Source organism: Manihot esculenta, chromosome 17, assembly GCF_001659605.2.
Source record: "Manihot esculenta cultivar AM560-2 chromosome 17, M.esculenta_v8, whole genome shotgun sequence".
Lineage (NCBI taxonomy): Eukaryota > Viridiplantae > Streptophyta > Magnoliopsida > Malpighiales > Euphorbiaceae > Manihot > Manihot esculenta.
In genome coordinates, this window is record NC_035177.2 from 25,675,543 (window position 1) to 25,703,288 (window position 27,746).

The window sequence follows — 27,746 nt, forward strand, 5'->3', positions numbered from 1 at the left end:
CCGACGCAACATCCTACCTATTGCGGTCAAAGACACTCAAAAACCCAAAACAGTAACCCTTTTTCACACATTGGTTTCTCAGCAGAAAGATGAGGGGAAAAAATCAAAAGAAGAAAAAAAAAAAAAAAGGAAAGGTGACCGAAAGGTAAAAATTGGCCCAGAATTTTATTTTGGAAAATTTGCCTTGGGGAAAAGCTTTTTGCACGCCTTTTGTTAGAGTGGTGAGGTGAAGTGAAGGTCGTTGTCGTGGATAGTGATATTTACCTTCCGTGGAAAAAGGGTGACAAATGGGTTTAAGGGTTTCTATTTATAAGATTAATTTCATTCAGCTTTTCTTGCACACCAAACACCAACCATAGTGTCTTGTCTTTTTATGCTTACAAACACCATGATTTACTCTCCTAAAAAAGCCTATATCTTATGGGCCTTTGTCTCCTTTCTCATTTTCATTTTCTCCTCTCCTCTCCTCTCCTCTCCACTTTTAAGCATAATATTTTTTTTACGGTGATAAGTTAATTTCAACTAAAAGAGACAATGGTTTCTACTGGGTTAGTTTAAAGCTATTGTGTTGATATTGTGTGTGCATGTAGTGTAATGGTGTGAGCATCTTACCAAATAAAAACACATGAACCAACAAAAACTGCTAAACGTTTCGTCCTTTGATCATGCAAATGGTATGTGCACTCTTTAAAAAATAATGGTATTCACATGCATGATGCATCACTCCTTCACACTCCCCTCGTTTTATAAAATCTCATTTCTCATCTTACATCATACTATAAATATATAAATATATGTAGTGGTGGACCCACAAGTTTCCCTTTGGTAGGGCACCGGCTGCATCGCTGCGGCACCTTCATCCCCTTCAAAGTATTTTTCGATTGCCGGTACGGCACGTGCTCCCCTTGCCATACCTTCCCTCCGCCCCTGCATATATGCATACATAATTCAATACTCACATTTAAAATTATATTGAAAAGTAATGTATTTATAAAAAATTTAATAATTAATTCAAAAAAAAATTTTAAAATTTAAATATATTATTTCTATTTCAAATAACTGTAGAATTCATTAATATTAATTGAGAGTATATAATGACCTAAATAATAATTAAGATAGTTAATAAAATATAAATGTTATTTAAAAAAGATGTTAGTTTATGTATTAAAATAACAATTAGTCTTTGTGCATGGTCAACCTTCTTCATATCCTTTTCCAAAAGGTCTCTCGTCTATTATTTTAATGTATAAAAAAATTTAGCTAATGATGAGATCTTAGCTAGTTCATCACCTCCTTTTAAAAATTTTATTTTTTATATTTAGAAATTAATCAATATTTAAATGGGAAATTATTGTATGGAATAAGATCCAATGAAATTGAATGAACCTCCAAAACCTTATCAAGTAGGAGCCATGCTGGCAGCTAATGTAGATGGTTGGTGTTGGACCACCTTGCTTGTGCCTGCTGGCTAATGGGTATCACCTTCAATCTCCTTTAATAATGTTCTATTTTGCTATTCTTATCATTCTCATTAATTTCTTTTTGTTTTTTTTTTTTGTGGAATATAATTCTTCCAAAATAATTTTATTATTAGACAAATAATTCGAAAATCATTAAAGCTCATCTAATACATTTATAATTAAAATTAATTTTATTATCGTATAAAAAATAAAAATCAAATCAAATTAAAATTTATTATTTTTTATTGACCGTTTAAAACTCTTAAACATATCAGTTTATTTATTTATTTTTATATAATTGAGAAATTCTTAAAAGGATAAGACCATCTGAGGCTACTTATATTACAAATTAGTTATTTAAAAAAATACCGTGTCCTGATTAGAAATTATAATTTATTATTTTTTTAAGGAATTATTATTATTTATAAAAGGTAGTTTTGTTAATTTTGTAAATAATAATAATAATAATAATAATAATAATAATAAAAAGGCAAAAACAGTTTTGGCGAAACGGTAATGGAAAGGAGAGAAACAGCGGGCGGGGGCAGCAGGGAAAGGGAAATGACGTCCACTCCAATAATTTTGCAGTCGGCAGCAACGTCCAAAATTCAAATACCATTCTCGTAATTATTCGCAAAACAGGAGGGCAATCTGGTAATAGAAAACAAAAGGGGCAAGGAGAACGGAAAGTAGAGAGAGAGAGAGAGGAAAAGAGAGAAGACCAAACCAAGAAAACTCTCAAAAGGAAAAAGAGGGAGCTGGAATCACATGGGCTTGTTCTTCTTCTTGTCTCTCTCTATCTCTCTCTTTCCATCGCCTGCCTCATCCTCCTCCTCCTTCTCCTCCTCCTCCTCTCCTCTATCGGCTATCGCCACACTATGATCTCTCTATCTGACTAAGAAAACTACTGACTCCATCTCTTTCTGTCTCTAACCATGGCTGATGATAAGGTAATTTTTTTGTCTCTCAATTTCTACCTCAGTTTTTAGTTTATCCGTATCGTTCCTGCATTTTCATGAGAGCTTTTGGCTCTGTTATGAGCAAAATAGCTCTTTTTATCTCTTCTGATTGTGGTGTTCATTTTGGATGAGAATTTTGGAGGAAGTTGGGATTTTTTTTTTTAAGATTTAGAAATTTGGTTGTCGTCTTTGTGCATTTTTTTTTCCAGCTTCTTATATCTGACTCTTTGGTGTCTAGACTGCTGAGAAGCCTGTAGTTCTATCAGATTTTAGGATCTGGTTTTGGATTTTCCCAGCTCCCAGACGGATTTTTCTTTTTTCCTTTGGGCATAACAAGTTCTGTTACAAGCGATCTAGCTCGTTGAGCTCGCAGTAAACCTGAAGATTATGTTTCTGCTAAATTTTCCCCTTGTCTCGATCTGAGATCTCAGCCTTCTCACCCCCTTATACCTTTTTTTCCCCTCAGAGAACGAAATTATGCTTTATGTTGTAAATCCTGAGCACTGATTTGAGTCTAAGCCGAACTTTGTTTTTGATTACTTAGAATTTTCTTTTAAATCTATAGATATTGAGTTTGTTGAACAACTTGATCTCATTTCTGAGTTGGGTTTGGCATACATTTCTAGATCATACCTAATGTTCGCATTCTCTTTGTGTTTTCTCTGCTGCTTTCCCTTATTTATTGCATAAGCTCATATAACTTATTTCTTTCCCGCTAGTTTAGTTTGGTGGTACTAACTGTAAGGCCTACGCTATAAATTGTGCCGTCCTAAATATTCCATTCTCAACACAAGTGAATCTGTGTCTCTTGCAGGAAATGTCTGCGCGAGTTGTGGATGGGAATGATCCAGTCACAGGTCACATCATATCCACCACGATAGGAGGTAAAAATGGAGAACCTAAGCAGGTAATGATTTTTGTGAACATCCTTTATGTTTACTTGCTTATCAATGTTTATGAGGATCAAGAGATGGATTTGATCCAAGTTCAGGAGAATTTTATAGCTGACTAAGCGTTTCCCCTCTCCCCTTTTCGATGCTTTGCTTTTCATAGACCATCAGTTACATGGCAGAGCGCGTAGTGGGGACTGGGTCGTTTGGCATCGTTTTTCAGGTTTGCAATCTATATTATCTGTTTACTTATTACGATTTGATGCAGGCATGGAATTCAAGAAAATCCATAGCCAAAATATTCTAGAAACTTGGGATTATGTTTCAGTTAAAAGTTTATTAAGAAATTATGGAGTACCTTCTAGTCCTTTTAGAGTTTTCCATGTGTTCTTGAGTAATTTTTTTAATTTCAGATTTGCTGGCAAGAGCACTTGGAGTCCTGCTTCTTGTACTAATTTTTACTTCCCAACCTATCCCCTTCTAAGCCTTTTATACTGCTATTCGCTGCCCATAAGTCTTTTCTTCTTGTTCAATTTCTCTTCTCAGTACCAGTGACAAACTTTAAATTCCTCATCTATCCTGCTCATTTTAGTCTTCATAAAGCATCAAATTTGATCATTATTTCTAAGGTCTGCAGGCTGTTCTGCATCATGGTTTTAATTAATCCTACTTAATGAGCTAAATATTTTTCTTTATTTTAGGCCAAGTGCTTGGAAACTGGGGAGACTGTAGCGATAAAGAAGGTTTTGCAGGACAAAAGATACAAGAACCGAGAACTGCAGCTGATGCGAGTGATGGATCATCCTAATGTGATTTCTTTGAAGCATTGTTTCTTTTCGACCACTAATAACAATGAACTCTTTCTGAACTTGGTCATGGAATATGTTCCGGAGAGCATGTATAGGGTTTTGAAGCATTACAGCAATGCAAAACAGACAATGCCACTCGTCTATGTGAAACTTTACATGTATCAGGTATTGAAAAAAAATGTTGTCTAAGATGATGTGCTATTCATATTCTTTCTGATAATAACTATGAGGCACCTTCCAGATTTTCAGGGGACTCGCGTATATCCACACTGTTCCTGGGGTTTGCCATCGGGATTTGAAACCTCAAAATATTTTGGTATGCTTCTACAGTTATTGTTTGTGACTAAAAAGATTGTAGTTTGGTTCTCTCCTTCCTTCCCCGGCTTCTTTTTTTGGCTAAATAAAATTTTCTATCTGCAGGTAGATCCCCTCACTCACCAAGTTAAGCTCTGTGATTTTGGAAGTGCAAAAGTGCTGGTATGGTGACTCCGTTTTATTTTATTTTCTTCTTCCCAACTTTGAAGTTAATTTGATTATCTGTATTTTTGCTATTTGATGGTTCTAGAATCTATATATTCCCCCCTTTATTTCCATGAAATGTTTCACACGTTGATCATGAATGCACTTGTGTTCAGGTGAAAGGTGAAGCAAATATATCATACATATGTTCTCGGTTCTATCGGGCTCCAGAACTTATATTTGGTGCCACAGAATATACAACCTCAATTGATATATGGTCTGCTGGTTGTGTTCTTGCTGAGCTTCTTCTGGGCCAGGTTAACATTTATGGCATTTTAAGATTGCTCTGACATAATTATCAAGTTCTTTAGTATATATGTTGTGCAGAATTTTTATTATTTAGCATTTTTTACAGCCATTGTTTCCTGGAGAAAATGCAGTGGATCAGCTTGTAGAGATCATTAAGGTATGATTTGCTTGTCATAACTTGATGCAGTTTATATAAAGTGTTGATCAATATCTTATGTACTGTATTACAGGTGCTTGGCACACCAACCCGAGAAGAAATTCGCTGTATGAACCCAAATTACACTGATTTTAGGTTTCCGCAGATAAAAGCACACCCGTGGCACAAGGTTTGCTTTTTCCCTTGTTAGCATCTCTCCGATGCCTTCAAAGTGGCTTTTATTTTTTTAAGTGGTTAACTTCAGCCTGGTTTTTGGATGTATGTGGATCAAAGTTCTTGAAGATGAAATTTTTTTTGATTATTCGATGCTATGTATATAATCATGGTTTATGTTATTTAAATTAGATTCTCGTTGACTTAAATTACTTCTTGCTTTTAGGTCTTCCACAAAAGGATGCCTCCAGAGGCAATTGATCTTGCTTCACGCCTGCTGCAATACTCACCAAGTTTACGATGCACAGCGGTGGGTTCAAATTGCTTTATTTTCTTATTAAAGTTTCATCCTTGCTAAAACTTGTAACATGTGCAACAATTGATTCATCAATGCAGAAATATGTAACAAGTCATTTTTGCCTCTTAAATTTGAATCTTTTTTCTTCATATGCAAGTGTGCAACACTTCTTTCTGATGAGAATTTAACTTTGATTTCAGCTAGAAGCATGTGCACACCCTTTCTTTGATGAGCTCCGAGAACCCAATGCTCGCCTGCCGAATGGCCGTCCCTTACCACCACTCTTCAACTTTAGACAGGAAGTATGTTTGAGAACTTAATAACTCGGTTTCTTTCATCTAGTTGTGTGAACAATGCAGCCATTAACTAAAATAATGACTGCATAGTAGCTGAAATTTCTTGTGTAGTTAAAGTAGGTTATTAATTTCATTCCCCTGCCCAAATTGCTGTAAATCCTGATTCATTTTTTTTTTGTTTGGCTGCAGTTAAATGGGGCATCTCCCGAGCTTGTTAACAAGCTGATACCGGATCATGTTAAAAGGCAAATGGGTCTAAACTTTTTGCAGTTGGCTGGGACATCATAAAATACAAGTGATAATATAATTGATATTTAGCCAGTTCTATTGATGCGAAGGAGTTCCATCTTTTGTGTTTGATCATCAAGCGTTGAGCTCTGACAAGCAACCTATCTGGACAACGTACAGAATCAGGCGGCTGGATGGCTGCACCTTCTTGATGTTATATTCTCCACGTTTTTCTCATATCTTATCATCCCCTTTCCTTGCTCGAAAGCCATTTTGTTTATGTACATGTTTGAAAGTAAAGATAGCCTGAGATGGACTTATAGCTGCTAGCAGAAGTAAAAAGCTTGAGAAAGTGTTATGCGTAGCTAGGAAGAAGGCCCGTAATAGAAAGCCCAGAAAAAAAGGAGGGGTTGGGCATGTCGTTGGATGTTGGGTTTGGTTTACTTGCTGTGTTGTTTTGTATTAGTTTTTTGATGACTCTGTGGTATGGTGGCTGACTTTTAAGCAGACAATTGTCATCACTGGCTGATTGTGCAAAGTAATGTTATCGGTTTCTCTTGTAGTACCACTCCACTCCTTACAATTTCTCTTAGGATTTCTGGGTTTCCAAAGTTTCGCCGCATTTGATATTTCCGGTGTGGAATTGTTCGGTTCATTGTTTCCGGCTCTCCCATCTCTGCCTATTTTGCGGGAAAACCACAGGTCTATATTAGAGGGAACTTGTCGACGATATGAGACTTCCAATGCCTAGCAACACGCCCATCTTTTCGCCACTTGGCGAGTACTCCCAGGACTCGAAATTTAATATTATTCATTTAGGTCCATATTGGCCGTTGATGGTCAAATTAATCTGTGTGTATCAACGGCCATAATGCAATCAAGTGTAATAATTGGTGAAGATTGAAGAAGAGGCATGTGGACCACCTGTGATTTCGAAATCTCGAGATTATCATTTTCATAATTCTCAATTCTGATTAGCAATTTTTCTAGTCTTACGATCTACAATTAAAAATTTTCAAACTAAAAAACGATAATAAATTAAAAAAGAAAAAGGCTGTCTACTGTGTTATTATTGTGTGCAATTTCAAATGCCATTTCTCGAGGCAAAGAAAAAGATTCCAAAAAATAGCTATTCCAGTCAAGGAACTCGCAAGAAAGTCCAACTCAGTAGCTGTGGTACAGCCATTGCTGCTGCTGCTTTAATTAATGTTCAGACCTTTACTCTAAAACCAGACAATTTAGATTTGTGCAGTCAGAAACCCAGTAAAGATTTTCATCTGTTTGTCATTGGGAGGTGTGAATTGTAATGGCCTCCATCTTGTTCTGTTCTTTGCTGTTTTTAGTGGATGTTACTCTAGCCTCTGATGGTCTTGTGCTCTCCCCCAAAGGTGTTAACTATGAAGGTGATGCTACTACTAAAATTAATGTCAGTAATAATGAGAAGAGCTTTTTCTGGCTGCTAACAGGGTTCTGTTTTTGGTCGCATGTGAAAATCAGTTGCGGCGTTGATGGCGGTGAAGAGAGAGATGGTAGATGAGTTCCTGGTAATGGACGGTTGGGATATAAACTCCGTTGATCCTTGCACTTGGAATATGGTCGGCTGCTCTGCTGAAGGCTTTGTCATTTCCCTGTAAGTCGATCAAATTCCTGTTTGGTTCTCCAGCTTCAATATTCATTATATTCTGTTTCTGCATTTTTTTTTCTATGGTCATTTTGTTTGTCGTGTGTGGGGTATTATTTATTCTTGTTGTTGGCAGTGAAATGGGAAGCAAGCGTTTATCAGGGACCCTATCACCGAGTTTTGGGAATTTGAGTCACTTGAGAACAATGTAAGTTGCTTTCTCTTTATTTCCATTTTCTTCTTCACTTGATTGCTACCGCAGTTGATTTTTGGCTGTGAATTTTTTTATGTTTGATAATTATTTGAATTGATTCCGGGTTTATGGATATTGTTAGTTTGTTTAAGTTCTGTTTGCTGGACGTGAAGGAAGTAATTGGTGCATTGATACTGTCTGTTGCTTCTTCCTTTGTGCTATTTACTTGCAGGCTATTGCAGAACAATCAGTTAACTGGTCCCATACCAGCAGAGATAGGAAAGCTTTTAGCCCTTCAGACTTTGGACCTCTCAGGTAACCAATTTGCTGGAGATATTCCAAGCTCTTTGGGTTTTCTGACCCATCTAAGTTCCTTGTGAGTGTGACTTCATCTTTGTAATTGGCATTGACATTCCTTTTGGTTCCAGCATTGGGTTTTCTTCTGAACAATTTTGTTTAACCATTTAACATGCCAATTCTTTTTAGGAGGCTCAGTAGGAACAAGTTATCTGGACAGATTCCTAAACTTGTAGCCAATCTTTCTGGACTTCTGTTTCTGTATGTTCCATCAGACATCTGCTATTCTTTTCTTGAATCGGTTTTGGAAGATACTTTTTATCTTACCAATATAATGCAGGGATTTATCATTTAACAATCTCAGCGGTCCCACCCCAAAAATACTTGCAAAAGGCTACAGGTGAGATAATTTAATGGAACTGCATTCATCTTTATCCATAATCAATTACCTTAATTTGTCCAATTCAGCAGCTCCTTCTGTTGATTGTTGGTTGAGCTTCATTCTGCCAATGCCTTGTAATAATCGAGTTCTATTGTTTTACAATTTGTCATGAATTCTGATTAGAAGTTGATACAACACTATTAATCTTCATTTGGAGATTAGCCTAGGAGCTATTACCGTGCTATCATGTTTGTTTCATATTTTTTTAATTATGTTTGAAAAACACTATTATATATGCATATATTGAACTGTTAGCAATGGTTCATTGGTAGCTGAGAACTTTCTAGCCGTTTGTGTCTAGCATAGTGTGCAATTATTACAGTTTTTGGTTTCAGGAGTTGTTGAACAGAAATTCTTTCTCATGTTTGAGTCCAAGTCTATATAAAGGGTTATGTGTTTATGCTGCAGCATTACAGGGAATAGCTTTCTTTGTTCCTCCTCACCTGCACAAATTTGCATGGGAGTTCCAAAGCCAGGGAACGGTAAATGGAATTAACCTGTTGAACTGTTTTGTTAAACTTTCATTTTAAGAATGAAACTATGAATGAATGTATTATTGCAGATACAGTTTCATCTCAGAAAGCCAGCAATCACCATCGGTGGGTGCTTTCTGTTGCTATAGGTGTCAGTTGCGCATTTGTGATTTTTGTAATAGTGCTTGTTTGTTGGGTTCACTGGCACAGGTCTCGCCTAATTTTTACATCACATGGTACTTCCTAAACATAAATTCCTTTTATTTTTGGCCAAGATCAAGCATATAGATGAAGGTAAATATCATGAGAAATTGTGATAATTCCAATTTGCAGTGCAGCAAGATTATGAAGTTCACATTGGGCATTTAAAGAGGTTCTCATTTCGTGAACTGCAACTTGCTACTGGAAACTTCAGCTCTAAAAACATCTTAGGTCAAGGTGGGTTTGGGGTGGTTTACAAGGGATGTCTTCCAAATAAGACAATGGTAGCAGTTAAGAGGCTGAAAGATCCAAACTACACTGGAGAGGTGCAGTTCCAAACTGAAGTTGAAATGATTGGCTTGGCATTGCATCGAAACCTCTTACGATTGTATGGCTTCTGTATGACACCTGATGAAAGGCTGCTTGTGTATCCATATATGCCAAATGGCAGTGTTGCTGACCGCTTGAGAGGTCTCTCTCCCTCCCTCCCTGCATAAAAATAAATGCAAATAACTATAATACATGTCAATTTGAACAGGCCTGCAGTTTCAATTGGTCAGTGGTTAGTTGAAGCAGTATGTTTCTTCAACTACAAATCACACCAAATCTTTTTGTACTTTTATTTCAAGGACAATCCCATTTTTTTCCATATTTAAACCTTAATTTTGGATATTTAACAGTATTAGCAACTGTCAAATGAAAAATAGTTAGTTCATGCTTGGACTTTGACAATGTTGGACTTTGGAATTCGTTACTTATTTTCCTTGTTCCAACATTTAAATAAAATCAGAAAGCAAATATAGGTGTAGCAATTTCTTCTTGTTCTCTTTTGGGCCACATGCTCATTGATTTTATTCTCTATAACAGAGACTTGCAGAGAAAAACCATCACTGGATTGGAACAGAAGAATTCATATTGCTCTTGGAGCTGCCCGCGGACTTCTATACTTGCATGAACAGTGTAATCCAAAAATAATTCACAGGGATGTCAAAGCAGCAAATATTTTACTTGATGAAAGTTTTGAAGCTGTAGTTGGAGATTTTGGTCTTGCTAAGCTATTAGATCAAAGAGATTCACATGTCACTACTGCAGTGCGAGGTACTGTAGGCCACATTGCACCTGAGTATCTTTCAACTGGGCAATCGTCTGAAAAAACAGATGTCTTTGGATTTGGTATACTACTTTTGGAACTCATAACAGGGCAAAAAGCATTAGATGCAGGAAATGGTCAGATTCAGAAAGGAATGATTCTTGACTGGGTAAGTAATTCATATATTGCTCTAGGTTCTCTTCCATCTTTTTTTTTGAGCTGCTGATTGATAATGTTGCAGCAAAACTTTCCTGTAAACCTGTAGATACCTGCGTAAAGTGTTATCACTATTCAATTCTTTAGTCATCAATCCATAACCTAGCTATGATGGTATTCTAGATTCAATGAACAATTTGTCTGATATAAACTGCTTGAACTGGACAATGCTTCTCAAATTGAGAACTGGCAAACAGTTTATCCAACTCAAAAAATAAAAAAATCAAGGTTATATAAACTCCATGCATTGTTCATTCAAAAAAACTGCTGTAGGAAGGACAGTGCATTGCTTCTACATATTTGAGCTGCTTTGCCCATGATCACTTGTAATTTGATAACTGGGGGATAGATGTTTTATGGTACTTGCTGAAAAGGGTTACAGCCAGTACAAATGTTGTAGGTCATAATAATAACCATTTTGTAAGATTGATCTCTGCATAGCAATTGACCTCTGCTTAGCAAAAACTGTTTGTCTACTTTCTATGCTGGCCAAGTAATAATGATTGAGTTGTGCAGGTCAGAACCTTGCATGAAGAGAAGAGATTGGAAGTTCTAGTTGATAGGGATCTGAAGGGATGTTTTGATGCAGAAGAGCTAGAAAAGGCAGTGGAATTGGCTATGCAGTGTACTCAGTCGCATCCAAACCTCCGTCCAAAGATGTCTGAAGTCCTGAAAATCTTGGAAGGCCTGGTTGAGCAGTCAGGAACAGAAGAATCACAAGGTGGAACCAATGTGTACGAGGCAAGGGTCTGCAGCTTCTCAAGGCATAACAGTGATATCCATGAAGAATCTTCATTCATCATTGAAGCAATGGAGCTTTCTGGACCTCGGTAAATAAGTTTTCCTTTCTGAATTCAACTGTAAATGAATTTTTCTATATTTAGAAGGATCCATATTACGCACAAAATTCTGGTGTACTATTTTACTTCTCGGAAAAAAGTAGGAATACATCAGGGTGGTGAAGCTACATGTTCTAAAAATTTTGGTTGTTGATACCGAGATAAATGAGAGCTTCCTGGGTTGTAGCAGTTTCATATTTTACAATGAAATTTCATTATGCAAATTCTTAAGCATCCTGATAGACCACGCAATGATAATTGCTTCAGGTAGAAATCCAGATGTTTGATTGAACTAGAAGCAATTTGATTTAGTTTTTATTTTATATGCTAATAATTAGGGGAAAATATATTTAAATATATTTAATTAGAACACTATTTGACTTTTATATTATCTTTTATTGTATAAATATTAATTTTTAGGAATGAATCAGAAATATCATATGTGAGTGAGGTATGTAGCAGTGGTGATGTTTGATAGAAACTTGACAGGCGACAATCTCCTTGTCATGGCAATGGGAATAATGGTGGTGGGTCCTTTGAATTTTAACCTCAGGTAGATCCACAGGATCCATCAATCTTACCTCAATTTTCCTCCAATAGCTATATTCTCTCCTGTGCAGGCCGAACTTGAGACAAGCATCCAAGGCTGACCAATATTATTCATTTTAAATTATAGAACACTATAAATAAAGTTTATATCAACAAATAATTTAAGAAAATAAATAAATAAATAATTTATTTATTTTTTTAAATGCTAAGAATATTGTTAATAATTGTATAAAAAATGGTGATAATTATTTTTCTCATATTTTATATAAAAATATTTTTGGCAAATAAAGAAAACTTAATTAGTATTTTTATTATTTAAAACGCAAAAGAAAATAAAAGAAAACGACACCCACGGATTGACCATCCATCGAATTCATTCATTGCTAGCAGCCGAAAAATTATTCTTCATGACGGGTTGATATGCCATCTTTCCCACGATGCCCATAGCTTTTTGTTTTCTTTTTTTTTTTTTTTTTTTTGAAATAGGGGGCTGGGAACCTTAGACCTCTCAAGGCTACAAGGATACACTTTCCACCAGGCTAGGCCTCGGAGTGCGCCCATAGCTTTTTGTTAAAAACACGATTGTGTACTTAATATCAGCACTAGGTCAAATTTCATTAGATGAAAAATCTATTGCAAATTTTGTCTATGACTGAAACAAAATCTCTTGTCTATTTTTGCTGTTTCAATTATGCAATTTTTGACAAAGGACACAACGTTTAATGGGCCGGTGAGCGCCAAGTTCCCATCAACCCTCCCCACTCCTTCAAACCAAAATCAATTCATTCCAATTTAATTATTTTATTTAATATTTAAATTTATTTTAAATTAATTTTAAATTTAATTATTACTTTCTTAAGAAACTTTGGTATCCTTTTATTTTATTTTTAAATCAAAAGATATAAAAGAATCTATAAATTTTATGATAAAAATTATATATTCATATTTAATTAATTATTTATATAAACATATTAAAAGAATAAATATTTAATATATAAAATTCAAACCTTTAATAGATTTTAAATACTAATTTCTCTCCATTTCAAAAAAAAAAAAACTAATTTCTTAATTCAATTAATATTTAAATCTTATTTATAAGTTTAATTAATTTTATTTAATGATTATATAGGATAATTATTAAAAATTAATAAGTGATTCTTCTAATTATTAATAATTATATCAACACTCATTAGTAATTATAATTAACGAGTGTTGATATAATTAATTATTTTTAATAATTATTTAGTATTATCATTTAAAAATAATAATTTTGATAATATAAAATTATTAAATAATGGGTTAATCTTTTAATTATAATAATTATATTTTATTTTTAAAGTAAAAATAATTGCTATTATCAAAATTAATTTAGAATTGATAATTAAGTATGCAAATTTTAGGATATATAGGAATATTAAAAAATAATGATAAATTAATTTTTAAATAAGAATATTAAAATATTAAAATAATTGTAATAATATTAAATTATTAGATAATAAGTTTAAATTTATAAAATTAAAATTATAAGATAATAATTAAAATTTCAATGCAAATTTATCAAAATAATACATTCAATATTGATAAATTTTGAAAAATAATAAAAAATTAACTTAAAATTATAAATAAATAAATAAATCATTATAATAATAGATTATAATTTTAAGAATCAACTTAATTTTAAATGTTAATATTTTAATATTTTTTTAAAAATTAATTATAAAATATTAATAAATTTAGTAATATTATGTTATAAGATAATAAGTTATTATTTTTATTATTTTAATTTTAAAATACATGTAAAATAGATATTTTGAAATAAAATTTTTAAAATAAATTTTAACTTTAATAATATTAAATTGATAGATAAGTGTTTTAATTCAAAACATTGATTATAAGGATAATAAAGCAATAATAGAATTTATTTAAATGATTATGATAATTTTATATTTATTTAAAAATATTAAAATATTAAATTAATAATTTAACATTAAATTATAAAATAAAAAATTTAAATTTATAAGATAATAATCAATAAATTTAATAATATTAATCTTATTTTTTAGAAAAAAGAATAAGATAATAAAGTAATATTATAATTAATTTTTTTATATATATTTAAAAGAGTAATAAAAATAGTTTATATCAGTACAAATTATGTTTAATATGCTAAATTAAAATTTAAAATAAATATTATATTATATTTATTATTTTTATTATTTTTTATATATCTCTTTATTTTAAAAATTTTTAACATAATATTTTAATTTATAAATATTAATTATTTTCGACATTGTTTATTTTGTTTTTACTTTTATAATTAATTTGTACGAAAAAAAAAATCAATATATAAATTATTTTTATCGATAATATATAATTTTGATAAAAATTATATAAAAAATTCGATTATATAATTTAAAAATAGATTTAGCCAATGAAAAAATATAATTTCAAAATAAATTTTATATTTTGTTATAAATTATATTTTTATATATTTTATATTTGTTTCATTATTATAAATTTTATAACTATTAATTTTTATAAAAAATAAAAATTGAAACTATAATATTTAAATTTAATACATTTAAATATTCATTTGAAAAGGACAATTTTACTATTTATTTTAAAGTTTATAAAAAATTTGAATTAATTAAGATTTTATATTAATATTTATATTTTATTAATGATATTTTTTTATTATTTATAATATTAATAATTATTTAAAAATTATTTTATATAAAATATAATAAATATAAATATATAAAAAATTATGTATATATATATATAATGAATATTAATAACATACATGGAAATAGTTGTGCCACTGAAAGGACAGTGAAGGTAACAGCCTTCGCTTACAGGGTAATATTAACACTTTTGAAGAATATTGAAAACCCATCAACAAAAACTGAGTTGTTTATCTTTTTTAATAGTTTTACTATTATTCTCTGTTTTTTCTAAATCTGTAAAGAGAAGAAATACAGGTAATTTTCAATCTCTATACCTAGAGGAAACCTAAGACTATCTTACAAAGAAAGTGTCCAAACACACCGCAAACCCAAAAACGACACAGCGCTCTTCCACCATGGCTCACCTGTAGATTGTCTCTTAGTTTCTGTCCTTTATTATCCATTAAAAAAGAAAAAAAGAAAAAAATCATTGGATCCTGAATTCTTTCTATATATTTAGAGATAATGGAGATCATTTACCCTTTAGCATTCATACCCAATAAAATTTGTATTTATGGAAGATTTACGGCTAAAACAGTAACCAAAGGACAATCTTAATGCAGACTAGATTCCTTAACTTCCCCTGAATTACTAATTAGAATACAAGATATTATTTCTATTTAACAGATGGTAATCAACTCATTCCCGATTCCCACTCCACCTCTTGCTATTTCCACTCATTTTTCTCCACTGAATCGCTATCTCTTTCACATGACCTGTAGCCATGAATATGTGTAGATACAGTATTTGATGTGGGTAGCTTGTAGACAACTCCTTTAGTGAAAGTAAACCCTTTTATTGAGAGATAACTGGGGGGATTATACGTGGAGTTTAAGTTATTCTTCAGGAGTAGGTAATCATCTGGGTTTTTGTTTTTCCCATCAAAAGATCTCCTTTTTACCTCAATTGGTGTTATCAGCCTCGTTTGGTTTGTTGATTTTCTTTCGCTGGAAGATATTATGGTGGGCTTGGATAGATAGCTGCTACATGTTTGCATAAATGATAATTGTATAGAAATTCTTTTTGGAGGTGTTAGTGGATACTATATTGGCGAAGACAGATTAATGGATCAAGAAACGCATGAAACTAAAGCAATTGTTGGAAATTTGGGTCAATCCAATCAAGGAACAAGTGAAACCTCAAGTGCAGATTCAAGCAATTCGGATAATAGAATTGTGTTGGAAAATCCATCTGTTCCAAATTTGGGAGAAAGAGTGAGTGCTAGGAGGGAAAATCGGGATTTTGATGCAAATATGAACAGACTCGATTTAGCTAAGAGAGTGGGAGATAAGGAAGCAAGCAATGGAAAGGGAATTGGTGAGCCATTGGATGAAGGAACCAGCCGGAATTCACTTAATTTTGTTGATGAGGTGGTGCTTGAGAGAATGATTGTGATAAATTCAGGGGAGATCGTGAGTATTGGTGGAGCAAATAAGGATTCAGCTAGAAAAATTGATGAACCGAGGTTAAATGGTAGAGATATTCAGAGAAGAGATCAGGAAGCATTTGTTACACAAAGAAATAGCGAGGCATTGCATAAAGTTGAGCAAGAAAGTCTTAGGGTCTCCAGTATTTCAATTGATGGAGTTGTTCTTGAGACAGTAATAATTGTAAATTCTGAAGAGAATATAGCTATTAGAGAAGGAAACGAGCAGTCGCAAGTCAAGAGCTGTGGCTTGGAATCGAGTAAAGTAATGATGGATAAATCAAAGACACAGGTGTGCAAAGAGAAGAAGCAATCATGTGTGATTGATATGAAATGTCCTAGTGGAGGAGGAGGCAGTCATAAGGATGGGGATGGAGAAAGGGTTTGTCGGATTTGTCACTTGGGTGCTGAGGGGTTGGCAGAAACTACTGAAACCACTGCTTCTATGGATCTAATCCAGCTTGGTTGTGTGTGCAAAGATGAGCTCGGCATTGCACATGCTTATTGTGCTGAGGCCTGGTTTAAGCTGAAAGGAAACAGGTAAATGTTTTTGTTAATCAGTAACATAGTCTTGGTGTGTAGTTTGTGTTTTCCTGTTTATATGTGATATAGATTGAATCGGATTAAGATTTTTAATCTTTAGTGGATTATCATACTATCTTGTGCTTGCTAATGAAAGCCGTGTTGCTATTATGCATTTATAGTTGATTTAAACAGCTTGTTTACAGTCTCATGATCTCAAGCAAAGTTGAGTTCAAATTTGGTAAACTGCTTGAAAGATCAAAACTTTCTCCTTTTATTCTGTTTTCCATTAATGTTGGACATTCTGGTGAAGAATTAAAAATGGGACAAGGCAAGAGAAAGTCGTCCTGATAATAGAAGGAAAAAAGTTTTATACCTACCATCTTCTTCCTTCAACCTTGATATTCACTATCCAAGAAGTAAAATAATATGTACAAGAGTTTTCATGGACTTAAAGTGCGATCGAGGACTACCACCAAGATATATTTGTTTTAAAGTTGGCAAATGATTTGCCTCCGAGTTCCTTGAATTTTCAGTTTCTGTGCATGGAACTTTGAATTCAGCAATTGTCATTTCATAAGTTTGCAGCTCGAATAATGGCTTCAATTTAGGAATATGGATGAATCCTTTGCTTTGTATGCTAGAGCAACGTCCAATCCATTGCAACTTTTCCTTTATTATAATTATAAAATACCAAATGCCAGTGGAAACAAGAAAGGTGCAATTTTTTCATCAGCTATTCATGAAGGCAGTTTGTGCTATCGGAGTTGTAGAGGTTCTGGGATATGTCTGATTGCCCTACTTTAGCAAATTAGTCCTAATTACAATTTCTCTGGTTTAGCTGTTCTGCTTTTATTCGACTTGTTAATCTTCAAGATATCTTATGTAACATGGTACATGAAAAATCTTTCATCCCATAGGAGGGTCCTGTCTATGACTGCGTGTGCATTTGTAGAGCACAGAAATTCTGCTGTGAGTCCACATTACTTCAATGTTGTGAACTTGCATTGGCAGCATGATGTTTACAGACAAATCAGGGGTGTCCATAAGCACATGAGCAAAACCCCAACATTTTTGTATTGATCTTTGTTGATATTCCATCATTAACTTTCTTATCATTTACTCATAGTTTGCAACAAAGTATTTCACTATTCTACATCCAGCCTCTTATTTGTCTCATTTCTTGATTGCATTGGACGACACTATGATGGTTTTCTCAATATCATTCATGCAGAGTTTGCGAAATTTGTGGGGAGACAGCAAAGAATATTACAGGTGTTGGGGACAACAGGTTTATGGATGAGTGGAATCAAAGGAGATTTATTGGGAGCAGCAGTAGTTCATCAGACAGAGCCAGAGGATGTTGGCGGGGACAACCCTTTTGCAACTTCCTGATGTCTTGCCTTGTAATAGCTTTCGTACTCCCATGGTTTTTCCGGGTGAATATATTTTAACAAGGAGCAAAAAGAGTTCTCAAAGATTCTTCTCTTGCAATCAGAATTCTTTTGCTTGCCTGTCTAGAGCTTGCTTGCAATGTTCGTTGTGCTCTACAATGCCTGCCAAGACATTCTCCATTGTCTTCATGTTTTGGCCTGAAATACTGGAGTCCTCAAGTTGGAAAATTTTCAAATTTCAACGACAGAGTTCCATAATTTGAACGGTATTTTACTCTGCTGTGAGATTGTATAGTTGCTCGCTTACTTTCTAGACAAAGTTGAGGACAGGTCTCTAATATTGAGAGAAGGGGTTTCTGTTTTCTTCCATTTATTTATTTTTACTGTTTCTTTTTCCTGTCTATGTGATGGGAAAGTGTTATTTAAAGAGTTACAGAGATCACAAATTGGTGGATATAGATATACAAATAATTAGTATACAATTAATTAGAAGGAAATATTAGTTTGGCTGTTCATTTCCTATTTATTAACATCTTCAGCTTGCTGGTTGTGGCTGTGACTAATATCATCAGGTAAGCTTTTGCTCCCAGTTATCAGCTCATCTCGACTCAAAAATCTCAATCTCTTTTTATTGAACTCGTGCATAATTCTTTTTTTTTTCAAAATTACTCCTCCTTAAACTATCATTTTGGACCCATATTGTTAAATGAATATATGGATTTAAATTTCACCCTAATAAAATATTTAAGGTAAACTGTAATTTAGTCCCTCTGGTTTAGTGAAATGTAACCGTTTGTCCTTCTGTTTTAAAAAATCTTCAATTTAGTCACTGTGATTTTTAAAAACTATGACATTAGTCCCTCCCGTTAGATTTTCAGTTAAATCACCGTTAATTTTAGTTAAAAAGACTAAAATACCCATTATCTCTCCTTCCTCTTCCTCCTCTTCTTCTTCTCCTTCCCGATCTCCTTCTCCTTCTCCTTCTGCTTCTTCTTCTCCTTCCCGATCTCCTCCTTCTTCTTCTTCTCCTACCAAAAAGATGAAGCAAGAACAGAACCCCGAGGTGAAGATGGTGGAGTGGTTGAAAATCTTTAATCTTTCTTGTTTTTGTTGGTTTCTCTCTCTTGTTCTTGCTTATTTGCAAAGGAAGCTGTGCTGGGTTGAGTTTTAAGATAAGAATCAGTTTAGAGAGAGAGAGAGGTTTGGGGATTTGAAGCGTTAGATTTGTCACAAAATGCCCTCACTGGTAGCTTACCTCCAAGCCTGTTTCAGCTTCAGAACCTGACAAAGCTTCTCTTAATTGCTAACGACATTTCCGGTTCGATTCCTCCTGAGGTGAGGTGGGAAACTGTGTCTCTCTTATTCGTCTTCGGCTTGTTAATAACAGAATCAGTGGAGAAATTCCAAAGGAAATCGGGCTCCTGAAAAACCTCAGTTTCCCCGACTTGTCTGAAAACCATATTGGTGGAACGCTGCCAGCAGAAATTGGCAATTGCAATGAGCTGCAGATGCTGAACTTAAGCAACAATACCCTTCGAGGCACTCTGCCTAGCTCTTTATCTTCTTTGAATTTGAGTTGGAATGCACTCACTGGGACGATTCCACCCCAGATTTCTGCTCTGAACAAATTATCCATTCTTGATCTCTCACACAATGAACTGGAAGGAGATCTAATGGCACTTGCAGGACTCGAAAATCTTGTTTCTCTAAACATCTCTCACAATAATTTCACAGGCTATCTTCCCGACAATAAGCTTTTCCAACAGCTATCAGAAACAGAAATGGCAGGAAACCAGGGACTGTGTTCTAAGGGTCGAGACTCATGTTTCCTTAGAAAAGCCACATCGATGAGCATGTCAAATAACAGTAAATTGAAGAGATCACATAGACTTAAACTTGTCATTGCATTGCTTATCACCTTAACTATAGCAATGGCAGTTTTTGGAGCAATTGCAGTTTTCAGAGCTCGGAAACTGATGAGAGATGATTGCGAATCCGAGATGGGAGGGGATTCATGGCCTTGGCACTTCACCCCATTTCAGAAGCTAAATTTTTCAGTAGAACAAGTTCTGAAATGCCTAGTGGAAGCCAATGTAATTGGGAAGGGATATTCAGGAATAGTGTATCGTGCAGAACTAGAAAATGGAGAAGTCATTGCAGTTAAGAAGCTGTGGCCAACAACAATGGCTGCAGAGAAAGACTCTCAAAATGACAGGTTAGACATTAGGGGAGTTCGGGATTCCTTCTCCACTGAAGTAAAAACCCTAGGTTCTATCCGACACAAGAACATTGTCAGATTCTTGGGTTGCTGTTGGAATCGAAACACAAGATTGCTTATATACAATTATATGCCAAATGGAAGCCTAGGCAGTCTCCTCCATGAAAGAAGTGGAGGTTGCTTGGAATGGGAAGAAGAAGATCGGGAAGAAAAATGGGTATTTTAGTCTTTTTAACTAAAATTAACGGTGATTTAACTGAGAATCTAACGGGAATGACTAATGTCATAGGTTTTAAAAATTACAGTGACTAAATTGAAGATTTTTTAAAACAGAGGGACAAAAGGTTACATTTCACTAAATCAGAAAGATTAAATTCCAGTTTACCCAAATATTTATAATGAAAATAGCTGTAAATCAACCAAATTACTTATAAAGCATTTGAAACTTACTTATAAAAATCAATTTGACTTGCTTAATAAAATTCAATTTGACTGTATTCTAAATGAGTTGAGTTCAAAATCAAAATTTAAATTTATTTAATTAATAAGCTAAATTTTAATTTGCAAAATTGGTTGGTTAATTCTTGAAAACTTATTTATTTATGAGTTCCTGGAGTTTGTTCATGAATATTTTCATTTAACATTTCTTTTAGTTTTAAACTAAAATTATTAGATTTTTCAAATCACACTAGTTATTCGAAACTTTACCTCGTCTATTACCTTAGAAGAGTGGAGTTGTAAGAGACGAAAGCAATAATTCCGTTGTAGTCTAGTCGGTTAGGATATTCGGCTCTCACCCGAAAGACCCGGGTTCGATTCCCGTCAACGGAAAATTATTTTCTTTTTGGCCTTTACCACATGTAAGGGTATTTAAGTCATTTGATTTACCTACATGCTGCGCTTCAGAAAACCCTAGCCCCTGTCTTCATCGCTTATAAACGAACTCCTCGGATGTTACCTAGACGTTCTTCTCCACAGCCTCTTCTTCTCTGCATCAAAGCGCGCGTCTAAACTGCAACAAATGGTCTCTCTTCTTTCTCTTCCTCTGTTTCTGAATAGGGCTATTTTATGTGATGTACTGACTGTGTTTGCGGTTGTTAAATTAGGCTTCGGAGAAGAAGCTCTCAAATCCCATGAGGGAGATTAAGGTGCAGAAGCTTGTACTTAACATCTCCGTCGGCGAAAGTGGCGATCGTCTTACCCGTGCCGCCAAGGTTTGCCTTTTCTTTTCTATATCTTCCATTCTCTCTAAATTGCTTTCCAAAAGGAAAGCCGAAAATTAAATTGTTCCTTAGTCGATGCTTATCTAAATAGCATTATATGTTCATAGGTGCTTGAGCAACTCAGTGGTCAGACCCCTGTGTTCTCTAAGGGTATGATTTCATAACTGTGTTACTTGTGTGCTATTTTTAATTTTTTTTCTAATTTTAATTTTTTGTTGGTAATTGCATTGAGCAGCTAGGTACACTGTTAGATCTTTTGGGATCAGGCGTAATGAGAAGATTGCTTGCTATGTGACTGTGAGGGGAGACAAGGCCATGCAGCTGCTTGAGAGCGGGTTGAAGGTCAAGGAATATGAACTTTTAAGAAGGAACTTCAGTGATACCGGTTGCTTTGGATTTGGTATTCAGGAGCACATTGATCTTGGAATTAAGTAAGTTTTATGTGGTTGATTATGTTTAATGTAGCTCGTATTTATTGAAGTTGCAAGTGCGTTTTCTGTTTATGATGGTGATATGAATGGGCTTTGATACTCGTTCACTTTTGCACTATTGGTCCTAAGCTAGAATCAGTTTGTCAACTTAGATAGTTGGGATGGTTGCATGAAGTATAGGTGTTGATTTGGTCGCATGGGTGTTAGCATGCCCAATGCTACCGTGTAGAGTCAGAACCTAGGTTGATGAAGTTGGAATTGCAATAAACTTGGACTCTTCAGTTCCACTGTAATTCTCATCTGCTTATTATCTTTTCTTATCCTTCTATGGATCCAGTTTTGGGGTTCATCGCAAATTTATTGGTGTTGCACTATTTTATTGCCAGTTTTTCATTCTTGAGAAAATGGGTATATGCAACTCTCTCACTTTTTTACTTTTAGGGATCATTCATATTATGGAGTCGTTGGGAATTGGTATGCCTTCTGTTTGATTGTAGTTACCATAGATTTTGCACTGGTGATGTTGAAATGGAGTTAAAAGGCTTCGCTTTTCTCTATCTCTTCCAGGATCAATGCTTTGCTTTTTTAATTGAACTTGAAAACTGACTTGAATCCTTTGCAACTATTTTCAGGTATGACCCATCAACTGGTATTTATGGTATGGACTTCTTTGTTGTTCTCGAGCGCCCAGGTTACCGTGTGGGTCGTCGCCGAAGATGCAAGTCACGTGTTGGAATCCAACACAGGGTGACAAAGGAGGATGCCATGAAGTGGTTCCAAGTGAAATACGAAGGTGTCATCCTTAACAAGTCCCAAGCTATTGGAGCTTAGAAGTGGTTGGATTATATTAAGTTTTGGCGAGTTGTCATGTTTTGGCTGGACAATATTTGTTTTCTTGGAATTAGAAACTTTTTTTTTTGAATGGTTACTAGCTCGAATACTAATTCTGGTTCATTATTTTACTGTGGGTTCTCTATTTATATGAGTAGATTATGCTAAAATTGTGAAAATTATGCTTTATTATTTGTGAGCAGAATATGCTGAAGTGATTGTTAGCCATTACAAACAAAAAAAAAAAAGAAAAGAAAAAATCCAGTAGTGAGTTCGAAAAAAAAAATCCAGTATTGAGCATCGTTTGGTTTATCTGTCAGCTGTTTGCCATTATCTGACCATGGTAATTGCGAACTGAATGGTATTGGTTGGTTAATTGAGGTGGCAGATTACCTTTTCGATCAGTGGGCACCCTTGGTTGCAATGGAAAATTTTTAGTTAATGATTTATGGTTGTGTGTGAGAACTTGCAGGGGATGGGAACGCAAGTTCTAAATGCCACCACAGTTGGAAACGGAGAACTTTTCAGACTTGGAAATTTGGGACATGTTTGTTGCAATTTTTTTCACTGTAATGATTGATGAAACTATGCACTTTATGTAGCAGTTGCGTTACTAGTTGAAGAGAGGTTGAAGGAGGAGCGTGATAAAGAGGGTAACTAGAGGGACTAATTTTAGTATTTTCCGAACTCTGTAGGCTAAATAACGGCACATATAAAAAATCCTTTGTCCCTGTTTTTCTAGTAATCGAGGGATTAATATATCTTTATTCTTCATGTGTGACAGCTGCTTCATTCTTAAATCTGATGCAACATTTGTAAGTCAAATGTGGATTCAAAGTATGATGGGGAAGATTCGTTGATTTAGTGAAACACTTTAGTTTCATTGCATACCTCAAATATATGCCTATGAGAGCTGCATGCCGTTCTCAATCACATATTTTCTGAGAGAAAAAAAGAAAGATACAAATAGAAGGGTTTTTTGACGACGTCCTACGGTAAATCTCAACTAAATGCTATTGCTGCCATGATCATGGCATCTTCACGTTTGTTTCAGAGTTTCATTCGTGACAGGTAGAAATCACCTCTTTTTAATATAATCAACAGAAAGAAGGAAATGTAACAACACAGAGAGATTCTAATTTCCAAAAATTGAGAAGCTTGCAAAAGCATTGAGCAGATTTATCTCTAAAACTAAAAGAATCAACTAATTATTAAAGAATAACATCTTTACAGTTACCAATTGAAATTCATGGAGATAAAATTCTAGGAGGGTCACAGTATGAAATACCTAAATTCAGAGTGTAAACGGCTTCTCCCGGCTTTAACAGGAAGATAGAAGACTGAGTGAAGGAAATAACTGCATTCATGTTTTCAAGGAAACCTTTTAAGATTGATTATGCAATTGGATTTGATTTACAGATACCCTTACATGAGATGATCTGCGTTTCTATTATTGCTGAAGTATCCAGGCCACGTCTTGCCTCAGCGCGTGCAAGCCACATGGCCAGTTTATATACGCAAACACACGTCTCCTTTTCCTCTTTTTCCCAACAGCTGCAAGTTCCACTCGTTAGTTGTTCTTCTTAAAGTTCGTTTCCCTCCTTTTTTTTCTCCATCCAATGTTGATTTCCATGGCCCAAACGGTACCACCAAAGTTCTGTATCTCTTCACATAGCCAAAACCACAGAGACAGCTCTGTCAAATCTCAAAAGGTCTTCTTTTCTGGTAAAGCATATTCAAATTCTACACCTTTGTCATCCCATTTACACAGTTCTTGTACCACGGTATCCATATCGTCCTTGGCTACTAAAGCAGAAGAATATAAAATATCTGATTGCAACAGAAAAATCTGTGAATTATCTGAAGTGGGTAATCTTAGGAAAGCCATAGAATTGCTTCACATGTCTCCAAAAACCAAAATTGAATGTAGTACTTACTGTTCAGTATTGCAGCTTTGTGCTGAGACTAACTCTCTACAAGATGGCAAACAAGTTCATTCGATTATTTGCTCTAATGGGGTTCCAGTTGTTGGTGCTTTGGGAACAAAACTCGTATTTATGTATGTAAGTTGTGGGGACATAAGAGAAGGGAGGTTAATATTTGATGAGATTGCAAATGAGAAAGTTTTTCTTTGGAATTTAATGTTAACTGGGTATGCAAGAATCGGCGATTTTGACGAAAGCGTACATATATTCAGGAAGATGTTGGATTTGGGAATTGAAGTGAATTCGCATACGATTTCCAGCATTTTGAAGTGTTTTGCAGCACTAGGAAATCTTAAGGAAGGTGAATGGGCTCATGGGTATTCGTTGAAATTGGGTTTTGGTTGCCATATTGTTGTTGTCAATTCTCTAATAAATTTTTATTTCAAGATTAGAAAAGTTGAAAGTGCACGTAAGTTGTTTGATGAATTGAGCAACCGAGATACTATTTCATGGAACTCTATGGTAAGTGGTTACGTGGAAAATGATCTTCCCGAGAAAGGACTGCTGGTTTTCAAAGAGATGTTGCATGTGGGAGTTGACATGGATTTGGCTACTGTAATCAGTGTCCTTGCAGCTTGTGTGAATTATGGTAATATTCAGTTGGGTAGGGCAGTTCATGCTTTAGCTTTAAAAGCCTGTTTTGATAGGAGAATAACCTTTGCTAATACGTTACTTGATATGTACTCTAAATGTGGTGACTTGAATGCTGCAATTCAAGTTTTTGAGAAGATGGGTGAAAGAAGTGTTGTATCTTGGACTTCCTTGATTGCAGGTTATGCTAGAGAAGGTTTGTCTGAAGGGGCTATTAGATTGTTCCATAAAATGAGAAGTGAAGGTTTTAGACCAGATATTTTCTCTATTACAACAATTCTTCATGCTTGCGCTTGTAGCGGGTCACTGGAAAATGGCAAGGATGTGCATAATTACATCAAGGAAAACGATATGCAATCAAATATCTTTGTGTGTAATTCTCTCATGGATATGTATGCAAAATGTGGAAGCATGAAAGATGCTAACTCAGTGTTTTTGGAGATGCCTATGAAGGATATTATCTCATGGAATACTATGATCGGAGGGTATTCTAAAAGTGGTCTTCCCAATGAAGCTCTTAGTCTGTTTTTTGCAATGTTACAAGAATTAAAACCTGATGGGAGAACAATGGCTTGTATTCTTCCAGCTTGTGCTAGCCTTGCTGCTCTGGATAGAGGCAGAGAGATCCATGGTTTTGTCCTGAGAAATGATTGTTTTTCTGATCAACATGTTGCCAATGCACTTGTTGACATGTATATGAAGTGCGGGGCATTAGCTCTTGCACGGTTACTATTTGATATGATTCCCACTAAAGATCTGATCTCATGGACAGTGATGATTGCTGGATATGGAATGCATGGATTTGGTAAGGAAGCTATTGCTGCCTTCAGTGAGATGAGGCAAGCAGGGATTGAGCCTGATGAAGTTTCCTTCATTTCTATACTGTATGCTTGCAGTCACTCTGGGTTACTAAATGAAGGGTGGAGATTCTTTAACTTTATGCAACATGAATGCAATATTGAGCCAAAATTGGAGCATTACGCTTGTATAGTGGATCTTCTAGCCCGTGCTGGGAAACTGTCAATGGCATATCAATTCATAAAGTCAATGCCAATTGCACCTGATGCCACAATATGGGGTGCTTTGCTATGTGGATGCAGGATTCACCATGACGTTAAATTAGCAGAGAAAGTAGCTGAACATGTCTTTGAACTAGAACCTGGTAACACAGGATATTACGTACTTCTATCAAATATCTATTCTGAGGCTGAAAAATGGGATGAAGTCAAAAAACTAAGAGAGAGGATTGGTAGGCGGGGTTTAAGGAAAAATCCTGGCTGCAGTTGGATAGAGGTCAAGGGCAAAGTTTGTATATTTGTTGCCGGAGATGGTTCACACCCACAATCCGAGAAGATGGAATCTCTATTGAATGAGTTAAGATCAAAGATGAAGGAAGAAGGCTACTTCCCTAAAATGAAATATGCTATGATTAACGCAGATGACCTAGAGAAGGAAATGGCTCTGTGTGGGCATAGTGAGAAATTGGCCATGGCTTTTGGAATATTGAACTTACCGCCTGGCAAAACGATTCGAGTAACCAAAAATTTAAGAGTCTGTGGGGACTGTCATGAAATGGCGAAGTTCATGTCTAAGATAACGAAAAGGGAGATTGTAATGAGAGATTCCAATCGTTTTCATCATTTTAAGGATGGTGCTTGTTCTTGCAGAGGTTTCTGGTAAATCATGTGGGATTAGGAGTTTGAATGTAACAGAGCTTATCATAGCTACTTGGAGGTTTACTCTTATTTATTGGTCAGTAAAGTGTCGTATATACTGGTCAAGATAACCATTTTGCAGATGAGGAATTTAAGTAGGTTCCCTGTTGTAACCTTGGGGAAACTGATCATCAGTTCAAATTTGTATTGTATATTACTGAGAAACTGAAAGCCATCCCATTTCTTTTTCATGAATAAGAGAGAGATAATGAATGATGGAGATTACAAAAATGGCATTCTTGTGTTGTGCTCCATTGCTGTTTGATTCTACCTGTTTGCATTATAAGAGGCATTTTTGCCCCAATTCTTTTACTTAATTTTTCCAGCTATTGCCCGCTTATGCTGTATGACTCGAATTCTTTATTGTTCTTGACAGAGTGAATGATTGAAGGAGAATCTCCAAGATGAAATGAAATGGTTTTCATGGGAAGGCAGGGCATAAATAATCAGTAAAAGAGGTTAGATTTACACGCTTTTCAAGATGGAATATGGGAATAGTTCCATGTGATGCAGTGCCAGAACTTACTGGATTCAAAATGATGCAGGTGCTACTGGCTAGCTAATAGTTACTGATGAGCTTTAATTTAATGATACTGAAATAATTTTTAAGAATTTAAAATTTTATATTTGAGTTTCAGTCTTATAACCATCAATTGAAAAAGGTTGGAAGAATGACCCTTTTAAGTGTCAAAAAGTGTCATATTTCCATAACTTGATTAATCATATGTATTAGGCAATTTGTCTT

General features: G+C 34.7%; 5 protein-coding genes and 1 non-coding gene across 6 annotated transcripts; all 6 read left to right on the plus strand.

Annotated features, from left to right (window-relative positions):
• The first annotated feature begins 2,153 nt into the window (after nt 1–2,153).
• LOC110605357 (shaggy-related protein kinase eta) lies at nt 2,154–6,586 on the plus strand. The gene is made up of 12 exons (XM_021743869.2): nt 2,154–2,410; nt 3,234–3,326; nt 3,473–3,532; nt 4,011–4,283; nt 4,360–4,434; nt 4,539–4,595; nt 4,754–4,894; nt 4,993–5,043; nt 5,117–5,212; nt 5,423–5,506; nt 5,695–5,796; nt 5,980–6,586. Exons 1-12 carry the CDS (start codon nt 2,396–2,398, stop codon nt 6,076–6,078), a joined length of 1,146 nt encoding a protein of 381 aa, XP_021599561.1. The 5' UTR covers nt 2,154–2,395; the 3' UTR covers nt 6,079–6,586.
• A 238-nt stretch (nt 6,587–6,824) lies between these two features.
• On the plus strand, nt 6,825–11,624 carry LOC110605356 (probable LRR receptor-like serine/threonine-protein kinase At5g45780). The gene is made up of 11 exons (XM_021743868.1): nt 6,825–7,421; nt 7,516–7,648; nt 7,776–7,847; nt 8,065–8,208; nt 8,319–8,390; nt 8,470–8,529; nt 8,980–9,053; nt 9,134–9,280; nt 9,378–9,716; nt 10,113–10,504; nt 11,068–11,624. The coding sequence occupies exons 1-11, from the start codon at nt 7,325–7,327 to the stop codon at nt 11,383–11,385; spliced, it is 1,848 nt and encodes a 615-aa protein (XP_021599560.1). The 5' UTR covers nt 6,825–7,324; the 3' UTR covers nt 11,386–11,624.
• A 3,305-nt stretch (nt 11,625–14,929) lies between these two features.
• On the plus strand, nt 14,930–18,522 carry LOC110605641. Its single transcript, XM_021744278.2, has 2 exons — nt 14,930–16,631; nt 17,848–18,522. Exons 1-2 carry the CDS (start codon nt 15,730–15,732, stop codon nt 18,065–18,067), a joined length of 1,122 nt encoding a protein of 373 aa, XP_021599970.1. The 5' UTR covers nt 14,930–15,729; the 3' UTR covers nt 18,068–18,522.
• Nucleotides 18,523–20,983: 2,461 nt separating this feature from the next.
• On the plus strand, nt 20,984–21,056 carry TRNAE-CUC. Its single transcript has one exon. It is a non-coding gene; the product is annotated as a tRNA-Glu (tRNA).
• Nucleotides 21,057–21,096: 40 nt separating this feature from the next.
• On the plus strand, nt 21,097–22,841 carry LOC110605300 (60S ribosomal protein L11). The gene is made up of 5 exons (XM_021743752.2): nt 21,097–21,249; nt 21,332–21,439; nt 21,556–21,598; nt 21,684–21,879; nt 22,512–22,841. The coding sequence occupies exons 1-5, from the start codon at nt 21,247–21,249 to the stop codon at nt 22,708–22,710; spliced, it is 549 nt and encodes a 182-aa protein (XP_021599444.1). The 5' UTR covers nt 21,097–21,246; the 3' UTR covers nt 22,711–22,841.
• A 142-nt stretch (nt 22,842–22,983) lies between these two features.
• Nucleotides 22,984–27,253, plus strand: LOC110605299 (pentatricopeptide repeat-containing protein DOT4, chloroplastic). The gene has a single exon (XM_021743751.2). The coding sequence runs from the start codon at nt 24,330–24,332 to the stop codon at nt 26,964–26,966; it is 2,637 nt and encodes an 878-aa protein (XP_021599443.1). The 5' UTR covers nt 22,984–24,329; the 3' UTR covers nt 26,967–27,253.
• The last annotated feature ends 493 nt before the right edge of the window (nt 27,254–27,746 follow it).